Here is a 26,826-nt window from a genome sequence, read left to right as displayed (position 1 = left end):
CCTCTCAAGCTGTTCCTGCTGTACCTTTCAGTTGGATCTACAGAGCCGCACAAGAGTTGTGAAACACGCAGGGTGAGCTATTAGTTATTCAGTTCTGTGGTAAAGGATACAAACCTGCAGGCACGCATTTGTGCAACTGTGTGTGCATGAGCAGGGTGCTCTACACTTTTCACATATAAACACTCACAGAACACTCCGGTCAGACAATTTTTTTTATTGTTCTAGGGGTTTTTTAGCAAATATCAATGAAACAGCCATTTTCTCCGCAGGATTGGGAAATACATTTTTCTGTCTTCCACAAAGATTTAGTCCATTTCATGAGAATTTTAGAAGTAAGGATTTTGACATGCTCAGATTTTCTAGCCAAAAGATAGTGAATTTAAGTGGAACACAACATTCCAGCTTTCTCCTGAGCCCAGACTGCTTCCACTAGCTCCAGACATACCTCCATTTCTTATTAAAAACAAAACAAAACAACCTATCACAAAGTCTTCAGACATTTTTAACAATCCTAAAAAACCAAAATTTTTTTAAAAAAAACCAGGACAAGTGTTGCTGACAGAGTGCAACACGCTGCTTATGAATCAAGGTAAGGTGGTTCCTGCCACCCCCTTCAGTTTCGGGGTTGAGTCTATATCTATTAACTCCTCTTGTCAAACCTGGCAAGCTAGCAATAACAGAAGGGAGTGAAAAGAGGATGTGGATACTAGAGTGGTGAAGAAAATGTTTCCCAAAAGTTGCATGGCCAGCAAACTTACTAAGCCAAACCTGTGAGCTAGACTTTACTTGACTAGACTTAAGTCCTGCGCTCTCAAAACCTCTTTTTTTTTTTTTTTTTGAGGGAGACTGGTTAAGTGAAAACCATTTGCAAGCAAAGGTTTGTGAAGATCAAGACCCTAAGTAAGTAGTTCAGTGCTCATTTCTGAAGGTGACCTAATTTGCAGGACAGAATCCTGCCAAAACACGTGCAGGTTTCCTTTGCGCACTGGCATGCACAGAACCATCACGAAGGAAATGTGTCCAGAAGCAGAGCCCAGCATTGCCCACACAACATCACAGTGAGGAGGAGATTGCACAACTTGACTAGTTTCTGGTATAACCATTTTGAAAGTGGCTTTTGCAGTGGCTACTGCAGCACTTCCAATGCCAATTATTTCAAGTAATTACAAGCCACTCGCTCAAGGAAAAGATTTAGGAGAAACAAGATTGGAAAATGAAATTTCTTTTATTCATAATTTTTTTCACTGGTAAATTTAAGCTATTCATCACAAGAATTAGAACTGTATTTTGTGCAATTCAAAATCCCCAAATTCAGAAGGTGCCAGCACCTTGTAAGTCAAGGGAAAAAAAAAAAAAAAATCAAGCAACACACTAAATGCCCCATGACAGAATAATAATCCAGAAAGTTGGCAATACCACCCTGAGAAATTTGCTGGAGAAGCAGGGACATTAGAAGTAGCAAATTTGACAACATAAATGGAAGAAAAATAAAAATTGAATGAAAAGTCTTCCTAAAGGAAGACACGCTTGGCTAACAGCTCCACAATCACCACCTGCAACAATGCTTGGTGGGTGGCTGATAACCCTGCAGCACTGCATGGTGACGGCCCTTTGAGAAAAAGAGGTGTTTCTGCAGACGGCCAAGACAGTCAGTACAGGCTCCCAGCTCCCTGACTGCACCCTTCCCACAGATGAGGAGCACCAGCAGGCAGGTCTATCGCAGCCCCGCTCACGACAGGCCTTGGCTCCTCCGCTGCAGCACACGCTCGACCAGCGAAACTGGTTCTACACGCCCTGGGAAAAAATGACAGCTTCTCCTTGCACCGATCATAAAAGCTGGAAGACGCTTCCGTGCATGCCCAAACCTGCCTGTTTCAAAATGCCTGCACACCCAGCATGGTAGGGCAGGAGCTTCGAGGAGCATTCCTGGCTGCTCTGTGGCTCAGCTTGGCGTGCAGCCCCTGCCAGGTCACAGTCCTGTACCCAACTCAGTGGCCTCCTTGCTGTGCAGCTGCCTGCCCTGCCTTTTGTGCTGCTTCTTCCTCCAGCCCTCTCACCCTCCTTCTTTTGGAGCATTGGTCTCTCTCTGCAAACGGGAGTAAAGTGCTCAAAGCATGGCAAGGGGCCAACCTCACATTGCCTTGAGTAAAACGAGACAACTGATTTTTTCCTGGAACATGCTCCAAATTTCACACCTTTTTTCCCCACAAATGTGGGAAACAAGCAGCAACCCTTTGTACAAAAGGGTATTTTCACACATGCAGATAAGACATGTTAATGCACACTGCACTGCTCTCCCATGTCCTCCCTAAACCTGAACATTAATCACTTTTTAAAGCCCAATTAAAAAAAAAAAAAAAAAGAAAGAAAAAATCAAACCATGACCCAGGTCTTAAATTACAGAAAACATCATTCCAACACATTCTGCCCTATACCAAGGCTACCCCAGCTCTTGAAACTCCTCTTAGGCCTCCACAAACCACAGCAGCCAGAGTTACACAAGCACCAGACCAAGACCAAGCGTGCTGGCTGCAGTATCTCTATTGGCATCACTGAACCAGGGCACATGGCAGTAAAGCCCCTGCTCAGCCCCGCTGCCTCAGTTCCCACCTCACATTCAAGTCCAGACAGGAGGGGGAAAATAAAGTCCTACCCTCTGCTCTACCAGATTTCACACCTGACCTCCTCCATCCACAGCATGGAACACCACCTGGGTTTTTGCAGGCACGTGAAGCTAAAAGCCTGCTTTGGGCTGGGAAGCACAGAACAAAGGGATACACAGTATGGATGACTAGACAAAGATATAACGTTGCTTCACCCAAAGGAAAAAGAAAATAGAAATGAAACAAAGCATCCATGCTGGAAAGCCACCCCATGCTGAACAAACAAACCTCATGGCTGAGTTAACCTTTCCAGAAGTACTGGTCTCAAGTCGGAACTTTACTTGAAAGTCTTTCTCTAAAAACTAAAGACAAACAAATGGTATAAGGCAGAGAGAAGCAAACCTTGAAAGCCACAAGTTTTGGGGCCTTAGGCTATTTCTCAATATCCCTCAAAAGTTCCAGGCATTTTGCCAGCACAAGAATCTACCTTCTGGTGCATCTTCATTTAACTTTGCTTACATCCAGCCTTACACTTTTACAGTCCTCTGGCTGCTATAGAGGCTCATTTAAACATCTGGGAGAGCTTCCTCCCACACTTTTGATAGCCATGTTTCCATGAGATTTTTTTTCTCTCCAATTAATTATCAATGTCAATGGGGAAAAAATCAGATCATTTTTACATTTCATAGAGAATTTCTTTCTATAAGTCTTCTAAACACAAAATAAGCAGAAGTGGAAACAGCCTCCTGCAAGGGTAGTGGGTGCTTTGAGATTTTTAAATGAAAATGGAAAGCTGTAACTACAACAGGGAAGAAAAAAAATCCCAAATAACAACATGTACATGGATTTGCCTACCCCTCCCCTGCAACACACAGCATGTAAGTCTGTATAATCTCCTGATACAAAACATTAGCAAGACCAGGCTGCTGAGGGATTTACATAGATGTGGCCACAGTACAAGGGATAAGGAAAATATCTACACCTAAAAAATATCAGAATGGTGAAAAAGCAGAGAGTGAGAAGGCACCCAAAGAAGTAGTTCTCTCCACACCCTGCTTTACACACGGGGACAGTGACATCAGGTTGTCCTTCAAGATCCACTTTGAGGACAAGTGACAACCCCTCTGTTTTACCAGCAATGGAAATAGGGAGCAAGCTAGTTTGGCTCCCTGTCCTATCCACAGGCACATCACTGCCAGATGACTGCCTCCCTTCTCCTGAGTCCTACCCAGGGTCCCTGCTAAGGGCTGATGGTGGCCAACATCGGTCTGCATCGCAGGCCCTGAGAAAGCCAGGCATTTGGAAAGGATATTTGCAGCCACCTTCAGGAAGGAGCTGTAGACGCCCTGGGACACGCAGCTCAGGCTGGGTAGTAAATTTGTGCTTCAGATTTGAATAGAAATGAAAAGGAAAACTATTGGAAGCAATGGCAGGAATCTGACAATAAAAGCCCATTTTGTGTAAAATTTCCACAGAAATTTCCAGTAATTACTTGGGGGGGCAGGGGGGTTGTCTTTAAATAAGAAACAAAGATGTCTACTTTTGGCCAAACTTCTCAATTTAAAAAAATTGAGCACTAGATTTTTCACAGAAATGTTGCTCTTCAGGGGTTTTTTTGTGGTTTGGGGTTTACTATGTATGATTAACCACAGTTTTTTATGTAAAGACTGAAAAATTTGTTTTCTTTCTAAAACCAATTAACAGTTTTCAGTTGTATAGTATATTGAAGTTATATGTCTGAAGAAAAAGCAAATGAGGAGTGGCTTTCAAATGAATGAAAAGCAGTTCAGTACAAACATCAAGCAAAGTCCACCCTACTTCGGGAAAATTCTATTCATGGCTCACATGAGTTGAAATCAAGAGGAGGCAACTGGGAAGCGAATTGTGATCAAATGGACCAATGAAAATGACTTAAGCAAGTAAATTGTTGGAAGATGGCATTGGAAGTAGTAGGCCAAAGGCAAACAAGTAAGATGAGAAGAGCAGAATGATGGGTAGTTCAGGAGTTAGAAGCTCTCCAAGAGCAAACAGAAGCAAAAGCAATTGCAAAATGGAGATTGCAGCCCCAGGGGCCATCTTAAAGCAGATGGGATTGAGGTGATAGCATTCATTTATATTGATGCATTTTCTGCAGCTTGTGGAAGAGATGAGAACTGCAGAATATATGTAGGACTCTTACAGAAATTATTTGTGTTTATGATAAAGGGTTGTGCCATCACTCTCTTCGTAAGGACATACGTACAACCAGCACAAGAAGAGTTACTAGATGTTTAGCAAGCCTGGAGTATATTCATAACAATTAGAATTTCCAGACCGTTGGAATACTGAGAAGCTAGAGATTAAAAGAGGGAGATCAGGATTTTCAAAGTTGCTTAGACATTCAGAAATGTCAGATGTCTCTTTCAAAGCACCTAAGCAGGTAAGGCATGTAATCCTTACGGAAGTCAACAGCTCAAGGTGCCTGACCCCAAGGCAGTTTAGCAATGTTCTCAGGCACCCACTCAGGCTGGAAAGAGCTACATCACCCTGCAGATCTGTCTCTGGGTACTGCAGGCTGGAAATAGAGGACACTCTCTTACGTGTTTACCTCCAGCTAAGAGTATTTGGGAGAAAAGGTCCAACAGGTCTAATAAATAGAGACTACACAACTAGTACCAAGTGATTTGGTCAATTAAAAAAAAGTAAAGAAAGGAACCAAACAACAAACAACTCTAGGAGATCCCAAGACAGATTGACATTTTTTCTTCCCAGGAAGAAAAGGCTTCTACAAGGCTGGAGGGGACCATGAGCCCCTTCCACCATGCTCAGCTTTACCCCAGGGTACCGGGATCCAGGCAGCAGCCCTGGCACAGGCACTGCCCTCACCCAGTGCCTGCCTTTTACCACCACTCACATAATTGCCCTGCAAGAGGTGCCAGATTGCAGATAATGGCTCCTCTGAATTCAGGTGGCATACGTGCAGTCCAACGAGCCAAGTTTCTCTGGAGCTGTCAGGGCCTGATTTTTTGGGAAGGTTATGTAAGTACATGCTCAAGGAGCACCTACGCAGTGCAGGAGCTGGCCAACCTCTTCCTCCTCCCTCTGCCTGCTGCAACATATCAGGCCCACCTGTGGCCTGGAGAGCACCTTCCCAGTCTTTACACAGAGGTAGGCTTGATTTTCACACTGCTTTAAGCTCTGCATGGAGCTGGGGAGGAAAAAAATAAAGCAGTGAGTAAATTTGTAATAAGTGCTGCAGAGTGACCAAGCCATAGGTAGCAGTATCAGTCTTTCTGTGTGCAAATGTTCTTCTTTGAAACATATTAGTCCAGCAATGATAATCCTTATATTAAATATGTATAGCATATAAATATACCCTTTAATATTGCTCTTAATTTTTACATTGTTTTCCTGTCTTCTCTACATTAGTCTGCAGTCCAACCTGTAACAGCAGTGACTATCTCGAGAATCCTGCTCTTTCCCCCATTTTCCATAGTCATTTCTGTGTTGCCATGAATGCAGCAATTCAAAAGTTCTGCTGCTAAGGTCTAATCACAGTGCCTTAGATAAGGTCTGAACAAGTTCCAGTGTAATAAATAACCAAAACTAGATGAAACAGCTGTATCCCCCGCATTTTTCCCGTGCTATAATGCAGTTTGGATCACAGCCCAATTCAGAGGTAGAGAAAAGCTGATCCAATACAATTGACTGGAAAGATAGAGAAGCATATGGTGTATATCAAGTGATTAATTTTCAACATTAATTTTTAAGCATTAATTTCAGGTACTTTGGAAGGAAGAAGCAAGTAACTGCCAAGTTTAGTTAATTTTTGTTTTTAATAACTACGTTTTATTTTTTTCCTTAAATTGCTTCTCCTGGAGTAAGCAAACCACTTTGTAATATCAATTAAAAAAAAATGTATTCTCATCTAAAATTTGGTTAGAAACTACACAAGCTGTAAAGCCCCCAAGTAAGGGATTTAAACTGAAGTGGAACCAATACCTAAACAATAAAATGACAGCAATACAAAAGTTGCAGAGATAAAGTTGAAATTCTAAACATATCTAAACAGCAGTTGTAGTTTCTAAGCCCCAGACATAATTCCTCACAGCAAGAGGGAAAAAGGCAAGTTGAAAAATAGCAAAATGCAACTTGTCAAATGCAAAATAAAAACTTCCCCTAGCTGCTGTTTCTGTATGCTGGGAGCATAAAAATAATATATGAACAGGGACTGTGACAACCAAAGATGGCCTCAATGATTGTTAGAGCTAAGAAAACATTTACTTCTGCGCTTTGTTCAGAAGTGCTGCTGAGTTTACAACGTGTGTCGATGCAACCCCAACCAAAGCGTAGCAGTGTTCTCTTAAAGAATCCAATTAATTTGTTTTTCAAGCCAGTCCATTACATGAAAGTCGATTCAATCCTGTTTTGCTCCAGACAGTCTCCCAAAGTGCAACAATTACATTAAAAAAAAAAAAACAGTCTAATTTAAAAAAAAAAAATTAACACCAGGCCAAATTAGACTTCCACAACTCCATTGGTAAATTCCACTGTAATGGTTTTGCTCAGGATCTACATGCCACAAGGATGAAAAAATGAGACCTATTAAATGGGATGGCACATCTCGGAGTACGATGCAGGGTCATGCATCTAGGTACCACACGCGTGCATTTTGTTTCCTTTCACTATGGAAAAGCAACTGCATGGTACAAGACAGACCTTTTCCAGCTTGGCCACCACCATTCTAGTGAATACAACAGAATGGATTTTCCTCCCTCCTAGCTGACATTTAGAGAGCTATTCTGCTGTATTCACAGTGCCCAGATACTTCTTCAAGAGACATCCAATTCACAGAGGTCTTCCCTGGCATTTCAGGCTAAGGTCCATTTTGAAGACACTTTCAAAAGAAATTTATTTTCTGGCTTGCTTGACAAATCACTGCATGCAACATGGTTACAAAGAGGTCTCTTGTTGCTACTGCTGGAATCCAGAAGATAATACTTGGACAAGGACTTCATAACCAAGCACTTAACCTCTAAACAGTTTTGTGGGCTAACATTTGATAAGTTAACATTCATTGTTACCTAAAATTACTCCTGAAAAAAAAAAAAATGCATTTTCTCTAGAGGTTGTATGAATATAAGTGCATGATATAAAAATAGTTATCAGAGAACCAAAGTTGTTCAGATACTGAAAGTTACTCAAATGCCTCAGTTTGCCAGAAACATACCCTAGTATTTGAGAGAAGAAATAAATCAATAGCACTACTTTACCAGTCAGGCCACATCTGAGTCCTCCTTTCAAGATGTTATCAGACATGACAAAAGGGCATCAGAAAATTAAAATCTTACTGCAGGAGATAAGCAAATGAGCTGAATTTCAGTGGCCCGTTATCTATGAGATCTTCAGCTCACTGATCTTAAACCGCGTTCACTTTCTTGTCCACCATTACAATATTGTTGATCAACCTCCATTTCAGTAGTTTCAGGTGACTACCACTTAATTCATTAAATAATTACAGTTAATAACCAAGTACTTTGGGAGTCCAAATAGCACCACGTATCTCCAGGAGTCTCAGTGCTTGTGAAATGACATGTAAACCCTACATCTCTATTAAACTGCTGCTGCACCTCAGCAAGTGATCAAAGTGAAGAATGTCTTAACCAGCAGACATTACCATAAAAATACCAGCAGATCCCAAATGGCATCACAGGGGAGGCCCAAGCAGTACTCCTACTACTCACTACTTCAGTTTTACATCTCTTCCTGAGAGACAAACCTGCTTCAGGAAAGTGAACTGTGTTGCATGCAGAAAATTTACTGCTCTTTAAACACCCATTTCCAAATTAATTGTCTAGTGCTAAATGCCACTCAAGCTCTGCTGACATTCTTTATCCACCCAAGCCATGGCTTTCTGAGGTTTATAAAGTTAACAGAATAATTTGATTGACTTCCTGCCTATTAATTCAGGGGGCTATGCATTATTCAAATTACTTGAATAGATGAAAGCATTTACTTGATGCTAAGCTTCACTCCCATTGCTCTGATGAGACGAGTTCCCTCCATATAACATTTTAACTTCATTTTCTGTTGCCACTGAAAGATACTTCCAAAGTTACTGCACTATTTTGAATTCACAGAAAACTCAGAAGACATTGCAGGGTTGGGGGGCTTTTGTTTTTTTCAGTCTGAAGCTCAATAAATGCTGAACTTCACTTTAGTTCAATTATTTTTAAGCATTTCAGAACTTTTCCTTTGTGATTTTATGTTCCCTCCTTGCAGAGCAATAAAAGTCCATTAGAGTCTCCCCTATTGAATGTTTTGTGAGTGCTCTTTATATGAAATCATATAAGACAACTGTACCTTGGCTTATAAAAAAAGTATGTTGACACCTATATATTATTTAGGTTTATTATTATTATTATTATTCATGCTAGGACAAATAGCAGGCTTCAAGCCTTCCTGCTGGAAGGCAGCTCCACATACACAGCTGTCCCAGGCACCCGAGCACACACAAAGTGCTCAAACACAAATAAAACTAAGCTGCATTTCGTGGAGCCCATTGGGTTCCTCCATGCAGGATTCAAAGGCAGGTAGGAAGGCGTCAGTTATTGGAAGAGGTGGGGAAATACCAAGAACAGATGATTGCAGGGCTCAGCCAAGACCCCTCCAACACCTAGTACCTCTAGGCTTGGAGGGCAACAATTTTCAAAGCTCCCAAAACACCTGAAAAACCGTTCTCAGAACAGTAAGTTTAGTTGTTAAACATCCAAAAATATCAGGTATTTAAATAGCCCTTTGGCATGTCAGCTCTCTTGTCAATTACTTGGGGATGAAGACAAGTCAATATTATTTGTAGAGCTCCATGCTCTTCAGCACTTTCAGACAGATTCAATCCCATGGTCTCTGTCACTGCAGCATCTAGAGGAAATTACAGCCCAGAACAGATTTTTGAAACTAGACAAGTCTCTGAGCATTATGATCAACAGGCTGCTACAAGGTACAATTATCTTTGTTTCTCTGGGCCTAAGAATCAAAATCAACTTCACTTAACCTAGTGTAGTCTCACTGATACATAATTGAGCAAGTGATAACCATCAGGTCCTTTGCCTGGAGAAGTGAGTGGTTAGCTTGCGCACATCAAGAGACTGATTTAAAAATCAATTAAAACTCCGACATGGGGCAATTTTCTCTCAAGGGATTTCAAACCTGCAAAAGCCAGTGATAAGGATCCCACAGAACAAAGAACAGGCTGTAGGATGGTTGGGTCTGCAACAGGCACACATGGAGGGATGCACATGGCATTTTGAACAGTTCATGTATTAAATGGAAAGTTTTTAGGCTTCAGTGCCTGAACTGGACACAAGCAAGGTATCCTTAATACAAGCCCCCTTAGTAGGTGGCTTTACATAGTGGTAATGGATGCAGTTTTCTAAAGCTTAGAAAATCTTATGTCCACTTTAATTAAAATTATTCTTTTAATTAAAAAACACTGCACTAATAATGAGTTAATAAACAGTTGGCTATAAAGAGCCAGGCACTTGAAGATACTTGTGGTTCAAAAAGGAATATCATGGTATTTCTGCAATTTAATCTCCCTCACCACTGACATCTAGCAAAGAAAGCCTAACTTATGTGGGACAAACTACACCAAAACACAAAATCATGCAGGACATGAGCTATAAGACAGAGACAAATAAAAGGAGATGATAATACACCCTGCAGCATAATCAAAGAAAAAAAAAGAATCTGAAAAGTAGCATTGAAAGACAGAAGGATGAGTAAGGATGAGAAATGCAGCAGTAAAATCTATATGGAAAGTGTAGTCAGGGAGGGAAGAGACACTTAGCACCTGTAACATAGAAATTCTTGTTGCAGTCCTGGAATGAAACTTCTTCAGCCTTAATGTCCCTGCATTGTACTACACCTGATCTGCTCAGACCTGAAGCTGACCCATGGTACGTGGTACCAGCTCAAATACCAGACTCCACAAGCATCTCATACCAGCATGCTGAACATCATTTGTGTTCTCTAAACTACAAAAACTCCCTAACTAAACTTCCTCTAAAGAAATTACTGCTTTTCATGAAGCCATCATACCTACCAGGCTTATCTAGCAACTTCTAGGTAATATTATATTGAAAAGTATGTTTCATTCCAGTGTCTAGTCGACAACAGAATTTAGATCACCTTACTTAAAATGAAAGAAAAACAATTATTAGGAAAAAATGCTTAAAAATAAATGGTTGGAGTAACAGCCTTGGAGGCAGTCAGAAGTGGTCAAGCTGGTCACATTTAATTTTTTTACACACACATGTTTCTGTACAAGAGGATAACCTGGGGCATGCCTACACATGCATCCTTTTAAAGTGTGGTGGATTGCAAAAATCAAAATTAGCAAGACCACGTTAGCTCTTCCTCACTTCTTTTGTGTCCTAAATAACACCTTCCAAAATATTCCCTTTTAGCACCTTCACTAGGCAAAATGCAGGTTGCAGCATGCATTGTCTGTACACAGGCACAGCTCAGCCTAACACTGTGTAGGGTATTTGGTACAGAAACCGGCTGCAGCTCTTCGAGGAAGAGAAGCCCTGGTCTCCTCTACATTTCCTGGCAGGATTTCCCTATCCAGAAAGCAGTTTCACCACATCCTTGCATGCGTCTGTTATGACTGAATCCCTCTTGCCACAAGAAAGATGGGAAGAAACCAGAAGAGAGAGACTAAATATGAGGAAGCTTCCCAGCCACCTGCATTTCTCTTCTGTCCCTGGTGTTAATTCTGGCTTTATGCAAGTGCTACTTCCAGTTGGATTGGATTATTTCCCTTCCCCCAATGCTTCTTTGGTTTGGCCAGGAGACTAAAAATCCAGCATTAACACAGCTTTAGTCATTAATCAAGGTAACCTTTTTTTGCTTTCCAAAGTTTCTCATGTTCTTATCTTTGCATAATTGAGCATTTGCATTTCAGAAGAGCATCACCTGAGGGAATGGGGGCAGATTTTGAAAGGTTTGGGGTTTTTTTCCCCCCTTAAGTTTCAAGTTTAAAAAAAAACAAGGAGAAAAAAAAACAACTTTTAAAGAGAATGAAGTTAAATTACCAAAGCCTTAGGGCAGAGTAACTTAAAGACTGATAATGTGAAGAGTTTCTCCCATTCACCACAGAAACTAACTTTTCACAGGTCAGGAAATCAACAAGTAATAGAGTCATAACATTTTGTTCTTATGTAGGAGTGTCTTATCAAAAGACACCAAACTGCCTCCCAAGCCTTTTTTTTTTTTTTTTTCAGATACCTTTCCGAGGCAGAGACAACTGTAGATTTTTTTGAACACTTGTGTTGGAAAATGCCACCTCTCAGCAGATCTGGCCATTACCATAAGTAATCACAGATTTGTGCAAACTCTGCCCAGTCACAGGCACAGTCTTGGCAGAGCCCGCTTTTCTTGGGCAGGATGCTACATGGGCAGGTGTTTTGGGCTGTCAGAGCCTCAGGGAACTTTACCTGCCAGGTCTCACTTTAACCAGGGATTATTTCACAACCCAGAGGCTCTAAAAGTCCCCAAAGCAGTGCAGTCACACCCTGCATGCCCCTAAAGCCAGGAGGAACTCTGAGCTTTTGGCAGTGCCCAAATCATGACCAGAATAAAGCAGTACAAGCAGCCCAGTGAGCCAATTACCTTGTCTGTATATTTTGCACAAGTGTCACAAGCACACTGTTTCTGAAAATAATTTGCTGCTTAAGGCTGCACTTGATTCTTCCCATAGGAGAATTGTTCTTTATATAGCATTAGCTTCTTCTAGAAAAACACTTTCATACCCTCTCTTTCCATGGACCAATAAGAAATTTTTTTACTTTACAGAAGGAAGAGGAATTAGAGTAGGACAGTTAGGAAAGCAGGGAACAAATACCCCAACAGCCGTCTAATGGTCCCATATTATCACTATCCTGAAAAAGGTCATAACATCGAAAATACTGCTTCCAAACACTAGTCACATAAATCCACTCTCAATGATGCAGCTAATTTTAGCTGCATTATTTGGGATATTTGTTATTTTAGGCTTGATTTTCATGTAGGAAAGTAATGCCTTTCCTGCTGTTGTTACTAGTGGTGGGAACATAATTCAGTGTAAACATCTACAGAATCGAAAAAACAATTCACCTGTAAAAAGCTGAGTGCTGGGACCAAGAAAGTGTCTAAGGTATTGAAGAGAATCAAAAGTAGTTAGTAAGACAAGGAACCCCCTTTCTTTTTTTTCCCCACAAGTTACAGAATATCAAAAAAGCATTATGGCAACACTTTGATCTCACCAGTTAACTTGAGGCAGCACAGAATAGAGGTCGTGTCCATGAAACTTTGTCCCCAGTACTACTACAATTTCCCTTCAATTGGAAGGAGGGATTGCTCTCAACAAAAACAAGTGCAGAAACATTCTATGGCAGCAAGACAAGCATTTTACAGCTCAAACAGACATACAGTGGCTAAAACCAACTTCGCCCAGACAGCTCTCCAGACAGTACCCCACTATGGGTACTGAAACCACAGATCAATCCCAACACAAACCCTTCTTAATGCACAAATCAGTTGGTGTCCCAGCCCCCCAGGTCAGAGGGCTGGGGTGTAGTTTATATCAACTGGGGTTAACTAAGCAATAATCCTTGTGCCAGTCAGACAGCCATGATCCAAATACTACAAACAAGCAATAAGAAACTCCACAGCACCAAACCGTGCTGACCCAATCAGAAATGGTTCCAATTTAAATCCTGAAATTCTGACGCTGACTGAGCCAGCACCTCCTAAAAAGAAACCATGAAGAGAGATCATTTTCTTTCTGATCTGCACAAATTTATTCAAAACCTCCTTGCTGCACTTTGCAATTTCTAGAGAGCTGCTTACTGGAACCTTGTTTCTTAGCACACCTTGTTTCAGAAAGTTTAGGGAAATAGAAAAAAAAACAAGACAAAGTCTGAACTGGCTTGCACTTGTTTTAAAGACAATTGCAAAAAATAACAACACACATACACACAAAAATTTTTGGAACATCCCAAGCACCATTACTGCCTCTATTTCCTCTGAAGCTTACAAGAACTGATTCAATTTGGTTTTCATTCTACATCTTGAAACACTTGGGCTATGCTTTTATTCAGAAATAAAATTTACTGAGCATTGGAAGATTAGGAAAAAGCAAGATTTGCTGAATAATTGCTGCATTTTATCGAAAACGTAGAACAAGCAAGGCTTAGCTTAGCTCTAAAACTAATAAATACTTTAGCTGTTTTGTGTTATGGGTAGTGTTCAGTGGCTTGCATGACTAATTAAACAATCTTGAGTTTGCTTTGAAGGCTAAGCCATCCTTAATGGCTTTAAATTACATTCTATCAAGCTAAGCTTAGAATTAAAATCCTCATCTGTAATAAGGAATTCCACTGTGTATAAATGCTAGTAGAGAGCTGTATTGGAAAGTTTAATAATCTGGATGGTTTCTGGCCCTCACAGCAAAAGGCAAAATCCTATCATTCTCATAGTATTGGGAGGTGAAGCTCCTCAGGGAAGGTGCAGGAAGAAAAGTGTTTTGGGTGGAGTTTTGCATAAGATGGTAACTCAAGGAGGAGATGAAGGTGTAAGTGGGGTTGAGAAGCAAAGGCAGGTGGTCAGGGAGGAGATCTGTGAGAAAAGATGTAGTGGTAGATCTTGTTATGTGGTCCTATCTATTGCCAGCACAGGGGAAACTCAGCTCTAATTCCTTGCTAGCCAGCACTGGAAGAAGTCACCAGCACCTCCTACATTCACTTTCATAAACGGATTGTTTGAAATCACAGCTCCTCCTCTGTATGCAAGACTCAGGTGTTCATTCTCTCTAAACAAGGGCACCAACAGCAGTATTTTTTCCATCCACAAATGCACAAGAGTCACCTCCATGCACACAGGGAGCTGCTACCCAGGTTGCAGAGCACAGTCAGGCACAGACACACCACATGGAGCGAGGACAGCATTTTGCTGCAAATGTTTTGCACCACAATCACTGACATTGCCTTCAACCCCTCTTTGTGGGAGGGGGAGAAAAAAGCTACGTGCAGTAAAACACATCCTGCAGCTCGGTCTGATCAGTGCCAGGAGCAGATGCCCCTCACGTCAGCTCTCCCCCATGCCCCTTCTCCAGGATGAAACACATAACCCACACCCACTGCAACAAGTCGAGGACTTTCTTCTAAGCAAGGCAGTTTTGATCCCAAAGCCATCTGAAGTCAGTGGAGGCATTCCAAAAGTGCAAATATTTTCAGAAGCGGATGTTATTTCCCTGTTCAAATAATCAACCCACCTTTTTCATTCATCCAGCAGGACTGGGGCCGAGTCTGCCTTAAGAGAGGCATAACCCACCACTCATCCTCTTGGCTGCTGCCTGCAGCACATGTGGTGTGCTCAGTCCTTTTGAGTCACTGCCCATTAAACAATTGTTCCCCATTCTCTTTCATTAAAACCATCCTCAAAATCCTGCCCAGCATCTCCCTGCAGTTAAGTTGATTTTTCTGTGGTGTCTGTATGCATGGAGGGGAGGAGGCAGAATCTTTTTTCCATGATTACTTTCCCCACTGATCTGGTGGTTGAGAAATACCATATGTTTTCACTGTTCGCCTTTACTTTTAGCTCTTCCACAAACGAAAATGTGAAGCCATCCGTGCCTTCTCTGGCACGGCTCTGCCTTGTTTTCTTTCCCCACTTAACGGACTCATTCATGTGTAGGAGACTTCTGATCCTGGGTTTAGATATTCATCCCTATTTTACATAACCATAAGCAACGGTAGGTACTTATGTAAACTACAACTGGGTCTTTGCCCCCATGCACAACAAGCAGAGAGGTCTTAAGCCACCAACAACGGCCCTCTGCTTCCAGGTGCCCCTTTGCAAAATATGACACTGGCAGAGAGAGAGGGGGAAAGGGGAAAAAAAAAAAAGGGTGTCAATGTACAGCAAGAAACTGTTTGGGACCTGCCCCTGGTTTGCTTCTTGGACTGACTAGCTGCTCACTGACCAAGGCCACTCAGTCCAGCACATGCACATTATTCTTGCGTCCAACTAGCCACTCTGCTGCTGGAAGCTGCTGTAGGACTGGGATGGGGCCATTGAGTTACATACTGGTGGAAAGGGGCGCAGAAAAGGTTGGTTTTTTTAAAGCTTCTATTTAGTAGCCTGGTGACTACTTACGAGTGGAAGTTGGTTTCAGTACCTTCCACATTCAAAGAAATTAAGGCCCACAGTTCCTACTTCCATGGCAGAGTCTCTCTTATCCCCAAACAGGCAGGAGATAGGCCCCAGAGAACAAGAAATCCCTGAAGAGGCACCCTGTATTGCTGGGCCATGGAAACACCTTGGAAGGCTCTTCCACAGTTTTCCACTTCACAGTATAAAATTCAATTAAGTAGGAACGGAGATTACCAGAAAGAAAAATACTCAGCATTGAATGCATCAAGCTAAGTGACTTATTTTAGTTACTGCAGCCACTAAATGCATTTTACAGATCTCAAGGAAATCCATCCTTTCCACTGCTCCACTTTGGGGAAGGCAGGAAGTTCCCTGAATGTACACTTTATGTTTCATCCCTTCAGGAGAAAACATGCAGCCTTTACACACTGTCTGCACAGGAGCACCCATGCAGCCACCCAGCATACGAAATTATGGTTACTTACCCCATGACTTCAAATTTCCAGCAAGTCCACCTCTGAAGAACATCCCTGTGTTCCATCACAACAGGTTCCAGTGCATGGCTATGGGACAGCACTGAGACTTTAAACACTTTGAACAGCTTATGGCCTCCTGTCCTCTCCAGTAACTGCAAGAGTCTCTCCAGACAGTCAACAATATGGACCATGTTTGCTTCCACAAATGATTCATTCAGGATATTAGTGCACCCTAAAGCCACCACAGAAGTATGCTCTGAGTTTAGCTCAGTGCCACTCCAAGCCACGAAAGAAAAAGGCAACTCATGAAAGCAGGTGCATCACAAGGGAAAAGGAAGTGGAAATAAAAGGAAAGAGAAGGGAAAGAAAAGCCACCAAGTAGCCACAGGTTCTGCCATAACTGCAGCAGCTGATTGCAATGAATGGGAGGCAACTACGCCTGGCACCTGGGCAGCCTCCACACGCTCACCTGGGGAGGATCTCAGCTCAAATACACTGGCCCCCCATCCATTCCTTACTGTCAAATTCATATTTAATCCACTTAACACTGTGGCATGGAGCTAAAGTTCTTGTAGCCCCTGAGCAGCACTTTCTAAGAGAAATCAGCATGTTACCTTCCACTATACAGCAAGAAAAAGAAAGAGAAAATAAATGGTGTTATTAGATATGGATTTACTTAAGGAAAATGTTGTTAGAATCTGAACAAACCTCTACAATTCTGTTCTGTGGATGGTGCAATAATGAAAAATATTATTGGATATAGAGGAAAGTTATGACACTATAATATAACACAGACAAGTGAGAAGATGTATCAGTCATTATCTAGAATACAGGGGACTCCTGTGGTTTCATTTTTCATTACTAATTTAATGTACTTACAATGCTACATGATAAAAAGTGAAAAGGAACAATAAGAAGTGAACATCATCTGAACAAACCAGGATCTGCGGAATCCGGAGATTTCAATAAGTTACTTGAGGAAAAATGTCCGAGATCCCATGAGAACTGAGTAACATCCATTAACATCCAATAAAATATCTAATAGCGGAAACATAAAAGAAATGTGAAAAGAACATTTTAATAAACACAAATTAGGAAATACATTTCTTTACATATTATAGTTGTGCTATAGGAAATTATTTCATAGAGAGAAAAAATCATTTTAGCTAAGAAAGGAGGCTTTACAAATGTTAGCTCAGCAATCACACTCCCGTGATTCAATACAAACAGTTTATTCTGCATTCTCTCATGAAGCCTTATGAATCTCATGAATCCAAGACCCTTAGGGTCTTGCAGTATATTTTCTTGTAGCCACATAAATAACAAATAATCTTATGTGAGTAAAATGAATTTAGACCACAGTAAAGTTGGCATGAAAGGACAATCACACCTTGCATTGTTTGCTGGGAAAACAATTACAGACATATTCTGCATGTCTTTCTGGGGCAGATTCACCTGGCAGCAAACACAAGCCAAAGCCACCTTGAGCTTGGTGGTTGAGCTTAGGTCAAAGAGATTTCCAAGACTGGCTAGAAAGTACTGTCATAAGAGCCCATTTAGCCACAAGTCAGCTAGTAGCAATACTTTTAAAAAAGCAGTCTTAGGGATAGAGCAGGGAACCTTGACCAAGACCACAGTGAAATACAGACATAAGTTGTCTTAAAAATGCGTAGGACACTCAATATTTTTTTTCGTCCCAAGTTAGAGTCCCTGGGTATCGTAAGTTTTTTGAAAGTCTAAATTAAGGTTTGTGAACTGCTATTTTTGTGAATTTTTTGGCCCTGTATCTCAGAGAATAACACATACCAGTAAATTTAAGTGAATTCACAGAGACCTTTAGGTGATACTTGGGTATCAAATGTTCTACTATGATCTTCAAAATCTTAGCAGTGAACAAGAACATGTTTGAACATTGGCTCACAAAATCGAAAATGCAGAATACCTCAACAGAAACCACAATGTGACTAGGCAGAAATGCTGCCTACTTGTACCTGTGGAAACTGGCTGGGAGGAAATAGAGGATACTGTGTTAATACAAGTGTAGGAAAAATCAGTTTGCCTGTAAAATTATCCTCACCAGTAATACCTCCTTCAAAGCAGAAACTTTCCCACAGCTGTTTTGACCAGCTTGTGCTCCATTGCTGTGTCTGTAAATTGTAATTAAGGACTGAGCTTGGAGGAAATTAAGGATCTGATTTAACAGCTACAGAAAGTAATGGAAGGGAGTATGTTTGAGGGGGTGCTAATGGGGGCATGATCCAGCAATATTGAAAATAAACAGTAAAAATACTTTCAGATGCATAGTATTTTCTAAGGGAACCAGCTTCTCTTCATGCTCCTCATACACAGCAAAGAGTTCTTTCTTAATAAAAAGGAATTCTGGGAAGGTTTCCCTGAATTACCTGTAGCAGAGGCAAAAGCCATTGTTTTCCTTGATAACTTTGGAGGAATTATTTGCCACCAGTTTCTAATGTTGCATTTCACAGCATTTTGGGACACCTGACGCTTGTAATACTCATGCCGGTAGATGCAAACCATCTGTCTCCTTCTCAAAGACTGAAACTTTCACTCAAAAACTCTCCCCCTCCTCTTTCTCACACACTGAGGTAAATTTTCACCACCTGAGTTTTGCTGCCTTTTTTTTTTTTTTTTTTTTTTTTTTTTTTTTTTTTTTTTTGGCTTTATGAGCTGTGTCATCTGTGACTGAATGCCATCAAGTATCACTTAAGCCTGTTTCCACAGTGATGAAACAGTGGAAGTAAAAAGTGCTCAAGAAATGCTTTCTGGTCCCCTTAGTAATGCAGAGCTTGATTTGCAGCTGTGGCAAACAGGAAAAATTCTGGCTGGAGTCCATAGGAGTTATGTTTACTCAGCATCTCTGAGAAATCATACTTTGGGCATCTTGGGTTGAAACACACAAATGGAGGCAGCAGCCTATGTTTTTGAAAATCTAGCCTTATGTGCAGTTCAGATTGGAAATTTTCACTCTGGTCTCTCCACCAAAGAAAAATTTCTCCAGAGGGGTTTTACAGTATCCTATCAGGTGTTTGGTATTCAGGGAAGTTGAAGGAAAAAAAAATCTCCAATCACAATAGAATATTGGGTCCTTTAATTCTCTTGGAAATGCATGTGGAAAAGATAATATTAAATTAATCTCACTGGGCAGTGCATATATTTGGTAAAATCTATTTTAAAGATGGATTTAATTGACAAGCCTATCACTATTTTAAAAACAATGAAAAACATATGAAACCAGACATTTTTGTTGAACTATTAAGTGTGAATTCATAGCTGGACATAGTGCCTGTGTATGCACAGTTCATTAACTGCTCAACTATTTGGTCCAAGGCACTTACAGGCTTTTCTGTGGGAGTTTGAAGAGAAGGAACCTATGAAATCTTTTGGATTTACAAAGCAGTGAGCAGAGTGTTTAAATACAGCCAAGTGCTCAGGCTCAGACTAAACTCCCTAAAGTGTGTTTGTAAATCCGCACTAGGTATGGAGAGAGAAGCCATTGAGGTTCCTCTGGCAACATCTGTGGGACTTTCTGCATCACACAAAGCTTTTGGTTGTGGGTGAAGGGCTGAGCAGCTAATTGACAGCAGACAGTAAGATGAGGTTCTTCTTTGTCACCCAAAAAAGGAAAAAAAAATTACAAAACTAACACCAGTGAAAAGTGAAGGCTACAAAAGAACCCCATGCTTGTAAGTCAGTAATTAGCAAGTCCACGATGTGTGTTTGTGGGGGGTTCTCTTTTAAAAGGAAAATATTGTGCTTTGCTTACTGTGCTGGCTTCATCTCCCATGCAGCTCTGGCAAAGGTGCTGTCCCACAGGATTTCCTGCTGCTGGCAGTGAACTTTGTGGGGCAGGGGAATCCTCTGGCAGGACACGGAGAGCAGGTGAGCAGCAGTTACACCTGGATGGCCACCCTTGCTCCAGGAGCAAACACTGACCTCTGCATGAAAAACTGCTCAGGTGGAGCAGGCTGAGCAAGATGCTGTCCCACCCTCCCACCTGCCCCTTCCTCACAAAGTACCTCGCTGCAGAGCACAAACTCTGTAAACAGCAAAAAATGTTCAGCTGTAAAAAGCAGTTTAAACTTTGCCACAACTGCAGGTCTGAGCCCATGCCTGAGGGAGCTGGAGTAGAGGAAATGGCACAAAACTTGGGTACCACCAGTGGTAGCACTGGGTTCAGGTTGACTCATGTGAAAGCAACTTTTCTGCCAGTGGTGTGCCATCAGTATTCCTGGCATATCCATAACCTGAAAGGAGACAGCCAGGACAGGAAAGCTAGGCCAACCTACCAAGCTCTTCTGTAAGGCAGAATGCCCTTCTGAGGCAGGATGTCCTGAGGGAAAGGCGCAGGTGCTAGAAATCTGAAACCGCATCTGAACCACCTTGAATGCACTGCCTTTTCATTTTTAAGGCATGCAGCTGATCCCTGCTTTTGAACACATTCCCATCGGTATGGCTGGAAATTGCTAAAAGCAAATGCGAATCTCCTGACTTTGGGGTGTGCAGGGCTGACATGTCCTTTGTGAGCTGCTCTGTCCCTTTATCCATGGAACAAGGTCTAGACAGATGTAACATCAGAAATCCCATGCTTAACTCTCCTCTGATGGGTTTTTCAGCACCCTTGTTGCTCAGCTATTGACAAGATATTTGCTTGTTTACGACATCCATTGTTTCCTTCCAGAGACAGCATTCATTTCAACTATTTCAGAAATACTACATCCATTTGAAGCTGGAGAAGCTTCCATAATGATTGCAGCTAGACCACGCATTTACACACAGAAACCAGATTTGTGTTTGGTGTGGATTGTCTGCATGTTTACTACAATGCTCATTTTCTTCTCTGAATAAAAGTGCAGATTTTTTTCCTCTGTTATTTGCCAGTGCTATTAACCAGCCTCATTCTTTTGTGTCCTTCTCTGATCTTCTCCAAAGTAAACAAGTCATTTTTGAGTCCAAGATGTTGTGCCAACACCACCACAACCTTGCCTTCTCAATAATTGTGCCATCAGGAAAGGCACTGTTGGGTGTCCAAGGAGAGACCCTTTTCGACAGGCGTAGTTCAGGGTTGCTCTTGGGGATTCACAGCACTCCTGTTTACCCTGGCTAAGCTCCTGCCCTGACTCCTTAAGAACACAGTGGGGTATTCAGTGCCCAGGATGACCACATCCACAACAGAGGATGAACTATTATCCAGGGCAACACTGGAGGAAATGGGGCAGGCAATACCACAGCTCTCCGTCCCTCCTCACCTATGGTTTGGCAGCCTGGGAGAGAGGATGGGCTCACCACGGACCCTAGACCTGGGAGCTGAGTGCTGGGAGCTGGCACCTGGGGGCTGCTGGCACATGGCGGATCAGGAGTGTGCATTGAGTAGGGCCCTTAGAGCGTGAGTCAGGCAAGCAAAGTCGGAGGCTCTGCAGGGGGTTGCACAAGCTGGTTTTAATGGACTTTGTGGAGTCTGAGAGCTGGCGTGGCTGCCTGTGTAAACACAGCCCGTAATACCACTGATGTAAAACTCGTGTTGTGAGACAAGAGTCAAATGCTTCTTATTCCCCCACTACCTTGTTCAAACCTTTATCAGGCAGATGAATCAGATCTCAATCTCCTAATGTCACAAGCATTTAGCCAAATCTCCCACTGTTCCCCAGTGCAGACAGAGTAAGAAAGCAGTGTATCAGCCCCTGGCCACCCTTCCCCATACTTTTGTTGGGGTTGGAGGAGCCACTAGAATGCTATTTACTCCTACTGCTGCTACCACGTGCCATGAATAGGCTCATACTTGTAGCAGAAGAGATCTACCTAAGAGAAGAGCATGCAGCTTCGTGGGGCTGATTTGGGAAGTGCTGACAGTTTTCAATCTGCACTTGCATCACCAACCGGATATTGGAGTCATGTTGATCAGGTGCAGAGTGATCCCTTCACATTGCTGATAGTCCTCAGACTCCTGAAACCTGAGAAATTTGGGAACTTTCTGGGGTGAGTTTGGTGGAACATTCTTCTGGATCCAAGAGGGGACACTGCCAAGAGGTACCCTGATGTGTGAGAACAGATGAAAAAAGGAGGAATGTTTGTTTCCCAGACACTTTTCATGAACAAATGCATTTAAGGACATATTTTTAACCATGAGAAACTTCTGCTTTGAGCTGTGCCACATTGTCTGCTCCTACAGCATTCCAGGTGCCCTGTTCATTGGTGGTTTTCTTCAAAAGTGGGGTTACTCTCTTGCCCCATAGGGACTCAGTATGCTGTCTTCTATCAGCCTCCTACCAGGCAAAAGCCCCCACTGAAACTAAATCCTGGGAGAACATTTCAACAAGGCTCATGGATGCATATTTCTGGAAGAACAGTTAAGGTGTTATTTATGAGACACCACGTGCAGTAGCAAGAGTGATGTCCTTCGACACCACTGTTGTGGAGGTTTACTGATAGGACTTGTTAACACTAGTTTAGGTGAGGAAACCTCATCCTAAACCTTGTGAGTAGGCTGAAATGACCAGGGTTTATGGCTCACAGCTTTATTCATTGCCAGTTGATTACAATTAGAGATGTTAAAAATGGAAACTAAGGAAGCAGTGTGGTTATGGATCTTGTTTTGGGGACAGGAATAAAAAAAAGAAATTTAAATGGTACCACACAGGTGGGTCTTAAAACAAAAAGACATGACTTCTGTTAGTAAAATATTCCATTTCTACTCTGTAGATTGATACTGCTATTTGTGTAGCTCAAAGCCACTTGTGTCTTACTCACTCTTTAGACAGATAGATAAAATTCCAATTCATTTCAATTGAAGGGTTTCTATTTAAGTGCCTTTGGTATAGTCAGTCTATTAAAATGGGAGGTGTTAATTTTCCAGTAATCACTACACTTTTTTCTCTTCCTGTCTCCCAGCTGAAAGGACAGCCTCATCCTGCATGGTTAAAATGTAGTAATGCATTTAATGCCAGGCCATGATTTTAGACCTCCAGCTGTTTTACTGGTTGTGTAAGTAAAAATAAGATAATGTTATGCTTGGTAACCATGGTTTTGTAGGCATTCACATTTTACAAATCACTGCACAGTATGCAAACCATTATATATATTTAAAATGTTTAAAATCAAGACTACCAGGAGTCTACCACTTCCATTATTTAAGGAGGGGGACTGCTAGACTGTGAAGAGTGATATATTCTATCAATCTACTCAGCAGAGTTATATTATCAGTGCAAATTATGTGAAAATATGTGCTTCAGCAAGACAAGAAAGGAGTATTCTCTGTTACAAAAAGTGTGCTGTGGGAAGCTAGATGGAGTCATTGGTTTGGTGTAATATATGACTAAAATCCTATTTGTTCAAATAATGAAAAAGGGAAAAAAACAGAGCACATAGAGAAAGGAACCATTAAGTACTTGGTTATTCCCTCCCTGTACAAAAACCTGTTTCTGCTTCAAACAAAGGAATTGAGGCTTATCACCCACGATTTTATCCAGGTGTAACTACTCATCTGAGCAGAGATCTCCCTGATTTATACAGGCAGGAGCAAAAGCAAAACCAGGGTCAGGAATAAGCAGCTTATTGATTTCTTCCATGAGCACAGGCAAAAATATTATACCTCGCCACCGTGGTCATAAGCATGTAGTTAAATCCAGGCAAACCTGAACTGGAATAATTCTTTGTAAGAAAACACTGGTAAGTGGAGCTATTGACAGCTGCATTTTCAAGAGCATCTGCTTTCAGAAACAGCAGCCATTCAGAACAAATGTTTCTGAAGGCAGATTGTGCTGCTCTGATTAGGAGTACAGGCAAGGATAACAGATAGTGTTCGGCTGCACCTGGAATTGCCTTTAAAGTTCAGTAGGAAATTTGTAGCAGGAGTAGGAAAAAAAATGGCCTCTGCTTGTGCTGTAATTTTTCAGAGAACACACATGTAGTACTCTGGACAGTATAAGCTCTCAATTTTAATTAAAAAATGGTAAGTATTACACAGTAGAGACAGACTTGATTAATCAGGGTGGAGCTGGTTTATGTGAATGTTTGGGAATAAAAGTGCTTTGGGTATTAATCAGGGATGCTGTATTTATTTCTTTTAGATATTTATTCAGATTGGTCCCTGTTTGCCAGGCTTCAGCATACAAAAACATCCATCTGGGCAAAATCACAACTTTGGCTTCCAAAAAAAAAAAGAGGAAAGAAAGAGGGGAAAAAAATGTTCTGTTTCAAGCTATAGTCTTTGTGTTCTTTGTTCTTTTCATCTTCAGGATGCATTTGGGTTAACTTCAGAGCTCTTTCTTCACCACTGAAAGGAGTAGAAACCAACATGGCCCCTTCCACCATCCAATTAAAAGAAAAAAAAACAACCCAAAGTCTGAAGTTTAAGCCAATAACCCCAGCTTCATGAATGGGAGTGGTAATTAAAACTTTGACTACAGCGAGAAGTTCATATGTGAATGGTGGCAACATTAGCTTTAGTAACATCTGATTCATGCCCAGAAGGTCCCACAAAACTTATTGTAGCCCAAGAGTTCCACACATGTATTCTGCCAATAGTGCATTCATTACCTGTTTGAAGGAAGATTTCATGAGTGTAAAGAGCCCATTTGTTTTGCTTTAAATCAGGAAAATCACCAACTGCGGCTGTTCATCAGAGCAGGAGTTACAGGCCCATGGCTTGTTCATCTCCCATTTCCTTGGGAAACAAAAGATGGGCAGTACACATAGAGTTCTGAAATACTCCTGCCTCTGGTGCAATCCTTCCCCCAGCAAAAAATATCTGACACAGGAAAGAACTGTTTCGGCAGCCTGAGCCAAAAGGGAGAAGGAGTGGGTTTAGCCTGACATGGTAAAGTGGGAACAGACAAACTATTTCCATGAGGACAACCCCCAGTGGTCCTATATCATTGGGGTTTTTGTTATTTACTTCCCTAGATTAGTGCATTCAACCACCAAGACAAGCATGTTGAAGTATTTTTCTTCACAGTGCACAATCTAGAAGTGTCACATAAGGAAAACCGTATATATGTCTGAATTCAAATTCTGACTTTCTTTTTGTTTTGGCCACAAAATCTTAATTTCAAAAATCACACACTATTCATTCTGCTGGAAATATCATAGAAATACTTGAATAATAATGTTCACACACGACATCTGTGCAAACCTGCTACACAAGTGTTATTTCCTTTTAACAGACATCTAACAACTTTGCTCAACAAATGCACCCACACAGAGCGGGATTTTATCTATATGTTTTGCATTCATGAATTCCCTAGAATAATAGGAAACAGCTACTTACATAAACAGGCTCACCTTGCCCACACACACTTTTGTGAACAAGCCTGCCTGCAAAGTAAAAATAACAATTTGTCTTTATACAGTATTTTCAACTAGAAAACAATTTGCTGCTTGTAAAGTTGTAGTTGTGCCTTTATGTCTCTTCAGGGTCCTGCAAATGCTAAAAAAAAAATTTTAAAGTACTGTCATTAGAAAAAGTTCAACTTCTCAGACAAATAACATCTGCTAACAAGATGTCCCTACTTTGCAGATGGGCATCCACTTCTAAATTCAAACTACCATTGTAAAATCTGTGTATATGCACAAGTTAAAGAAAATGTGGTCTTCTCTGTCTGTTTAAACTTCAGTGAGGATCACTTGAGATTATACAGGTTTTCATCTGATGAAACAATGTGGTTGTACCACGTTGTTCTTGCTGTGTTCCAGAGTGCCTGAAGAAAGTGAGAAATAAAAATGTTTGCACTATTTCAGAGACCAGTAAGCTATGTCTGAGCTATAAGGGACTCAAATTTGTTCAGTCTTTTACTGGTCCACAACTCATCACTGGTAATCAAAATATCTTATGTCATCAGTCTCCTTAATTAAGAAAAATAAGATTAAAAGGCTGTCTTATCTTCCTGAATTCTCATGCTAGGGTATCTAGGCAACCTTCAGAGTCCCCAGGGAATCTCTGAGGGCTCCTCCAAGGCTGCTGAAGATGAAGGACCTCTAGCTCAGCAGCCTTCTACCTTTGGAGGAGTACCTGTGAACAACTCACAAATTAATTTCATGGAGTCATAGAACACCCAGTTGGAAGGGACCTCAAGGATCATCTGGTCCAATCTCTCTCAGCAAAAGCAGTCTACCCAAGATGGCTGAGCATTCTGTTCAGCTGAATCTTAAAAGCAACCAGTGCTGGGGAATCCACCACTTCTCTGGTAGATTATTCCAATGGCTGATTGTCTTAATTGTAAAAAATTTTCCTCTTGTATCTAATTGGAACTCCCCAGGAATAATTTATATCCATCTTTAGTTTATCATCTTTCCAGGTGACTCCTTGTAAGAAGGGAGTCTCAATCTTCTTTGTAGCCGCTGGAACATGGTGGTGACATTTCTCTGATCTGTCCTCTGAAGCCAGTATAAGGCATGCCACTTATATTGGGTTCAAGAAGGACAAGAAAACTACTTTCTCCTCACTGGAGCATAATGTGAATTTGTTACAAAAAAGTTCTTCTGCACAGGCTTCTGCAGACAGAAGGGCAGCCAGGCTGAACCTCCTGGGTTATATCTGCACCGTGGCTCTCGGTCAG

The 26,826-nt window shown here is 41.4% G+C and overlaps 1 protein-coding gene across 3 annotated transcripts in view; it reads right to left on the bottom strand.

The window, feature by feature from the left end:
• The window catches only part of LOC138106840 (orofacial cleft 1 candidate gene 1 protein homolog), a 130,754-nt gene extending 114,109 nt beyond the window's left edge, over positions 1-16,645 (bottom strand). For all 3 annotated transcript variants that reach the window (XM_069008131.1, XM_069008132.1, XM_069008133.1), the window contains exon 1: positions 16,265-16,645. In XM_069008131.1, coding sequence (XP_068864232.1) covers positions 16,265-16,446 — 182 coding nt within the window. In that variant the 5' untranslated portion in view covers positions 16,447-16,645. The remainder of the gene's footprint in view (positions 1-16,264) is intronic.
• Positions 16,646-26,826: the final 10,181 nt, after the last annotated feature.

This window comes from Aphelocoma coerulescens, chromosome 2, assembly GCF_041296385.1.
Source record: "Aphelocoma coerulescens isolate FSJ_1873_10779 chromosome 2, UR_Acoe_1.0, whole genome shotgun sequence".
In the NCBI taxonomy this organism is placed as follows: domain Eukaryota; kingdom Metazoa; phylum Chordata; class Aves; order Passeriformes; family Corvidae; genus Aphelocoma; species Aphelocoma coerulescens.
The sequence above is the reverse complement of the archived record's forward strand: the minus strand, read 5'-3'. Positions and strand labels throughout refer to the sequence as shown.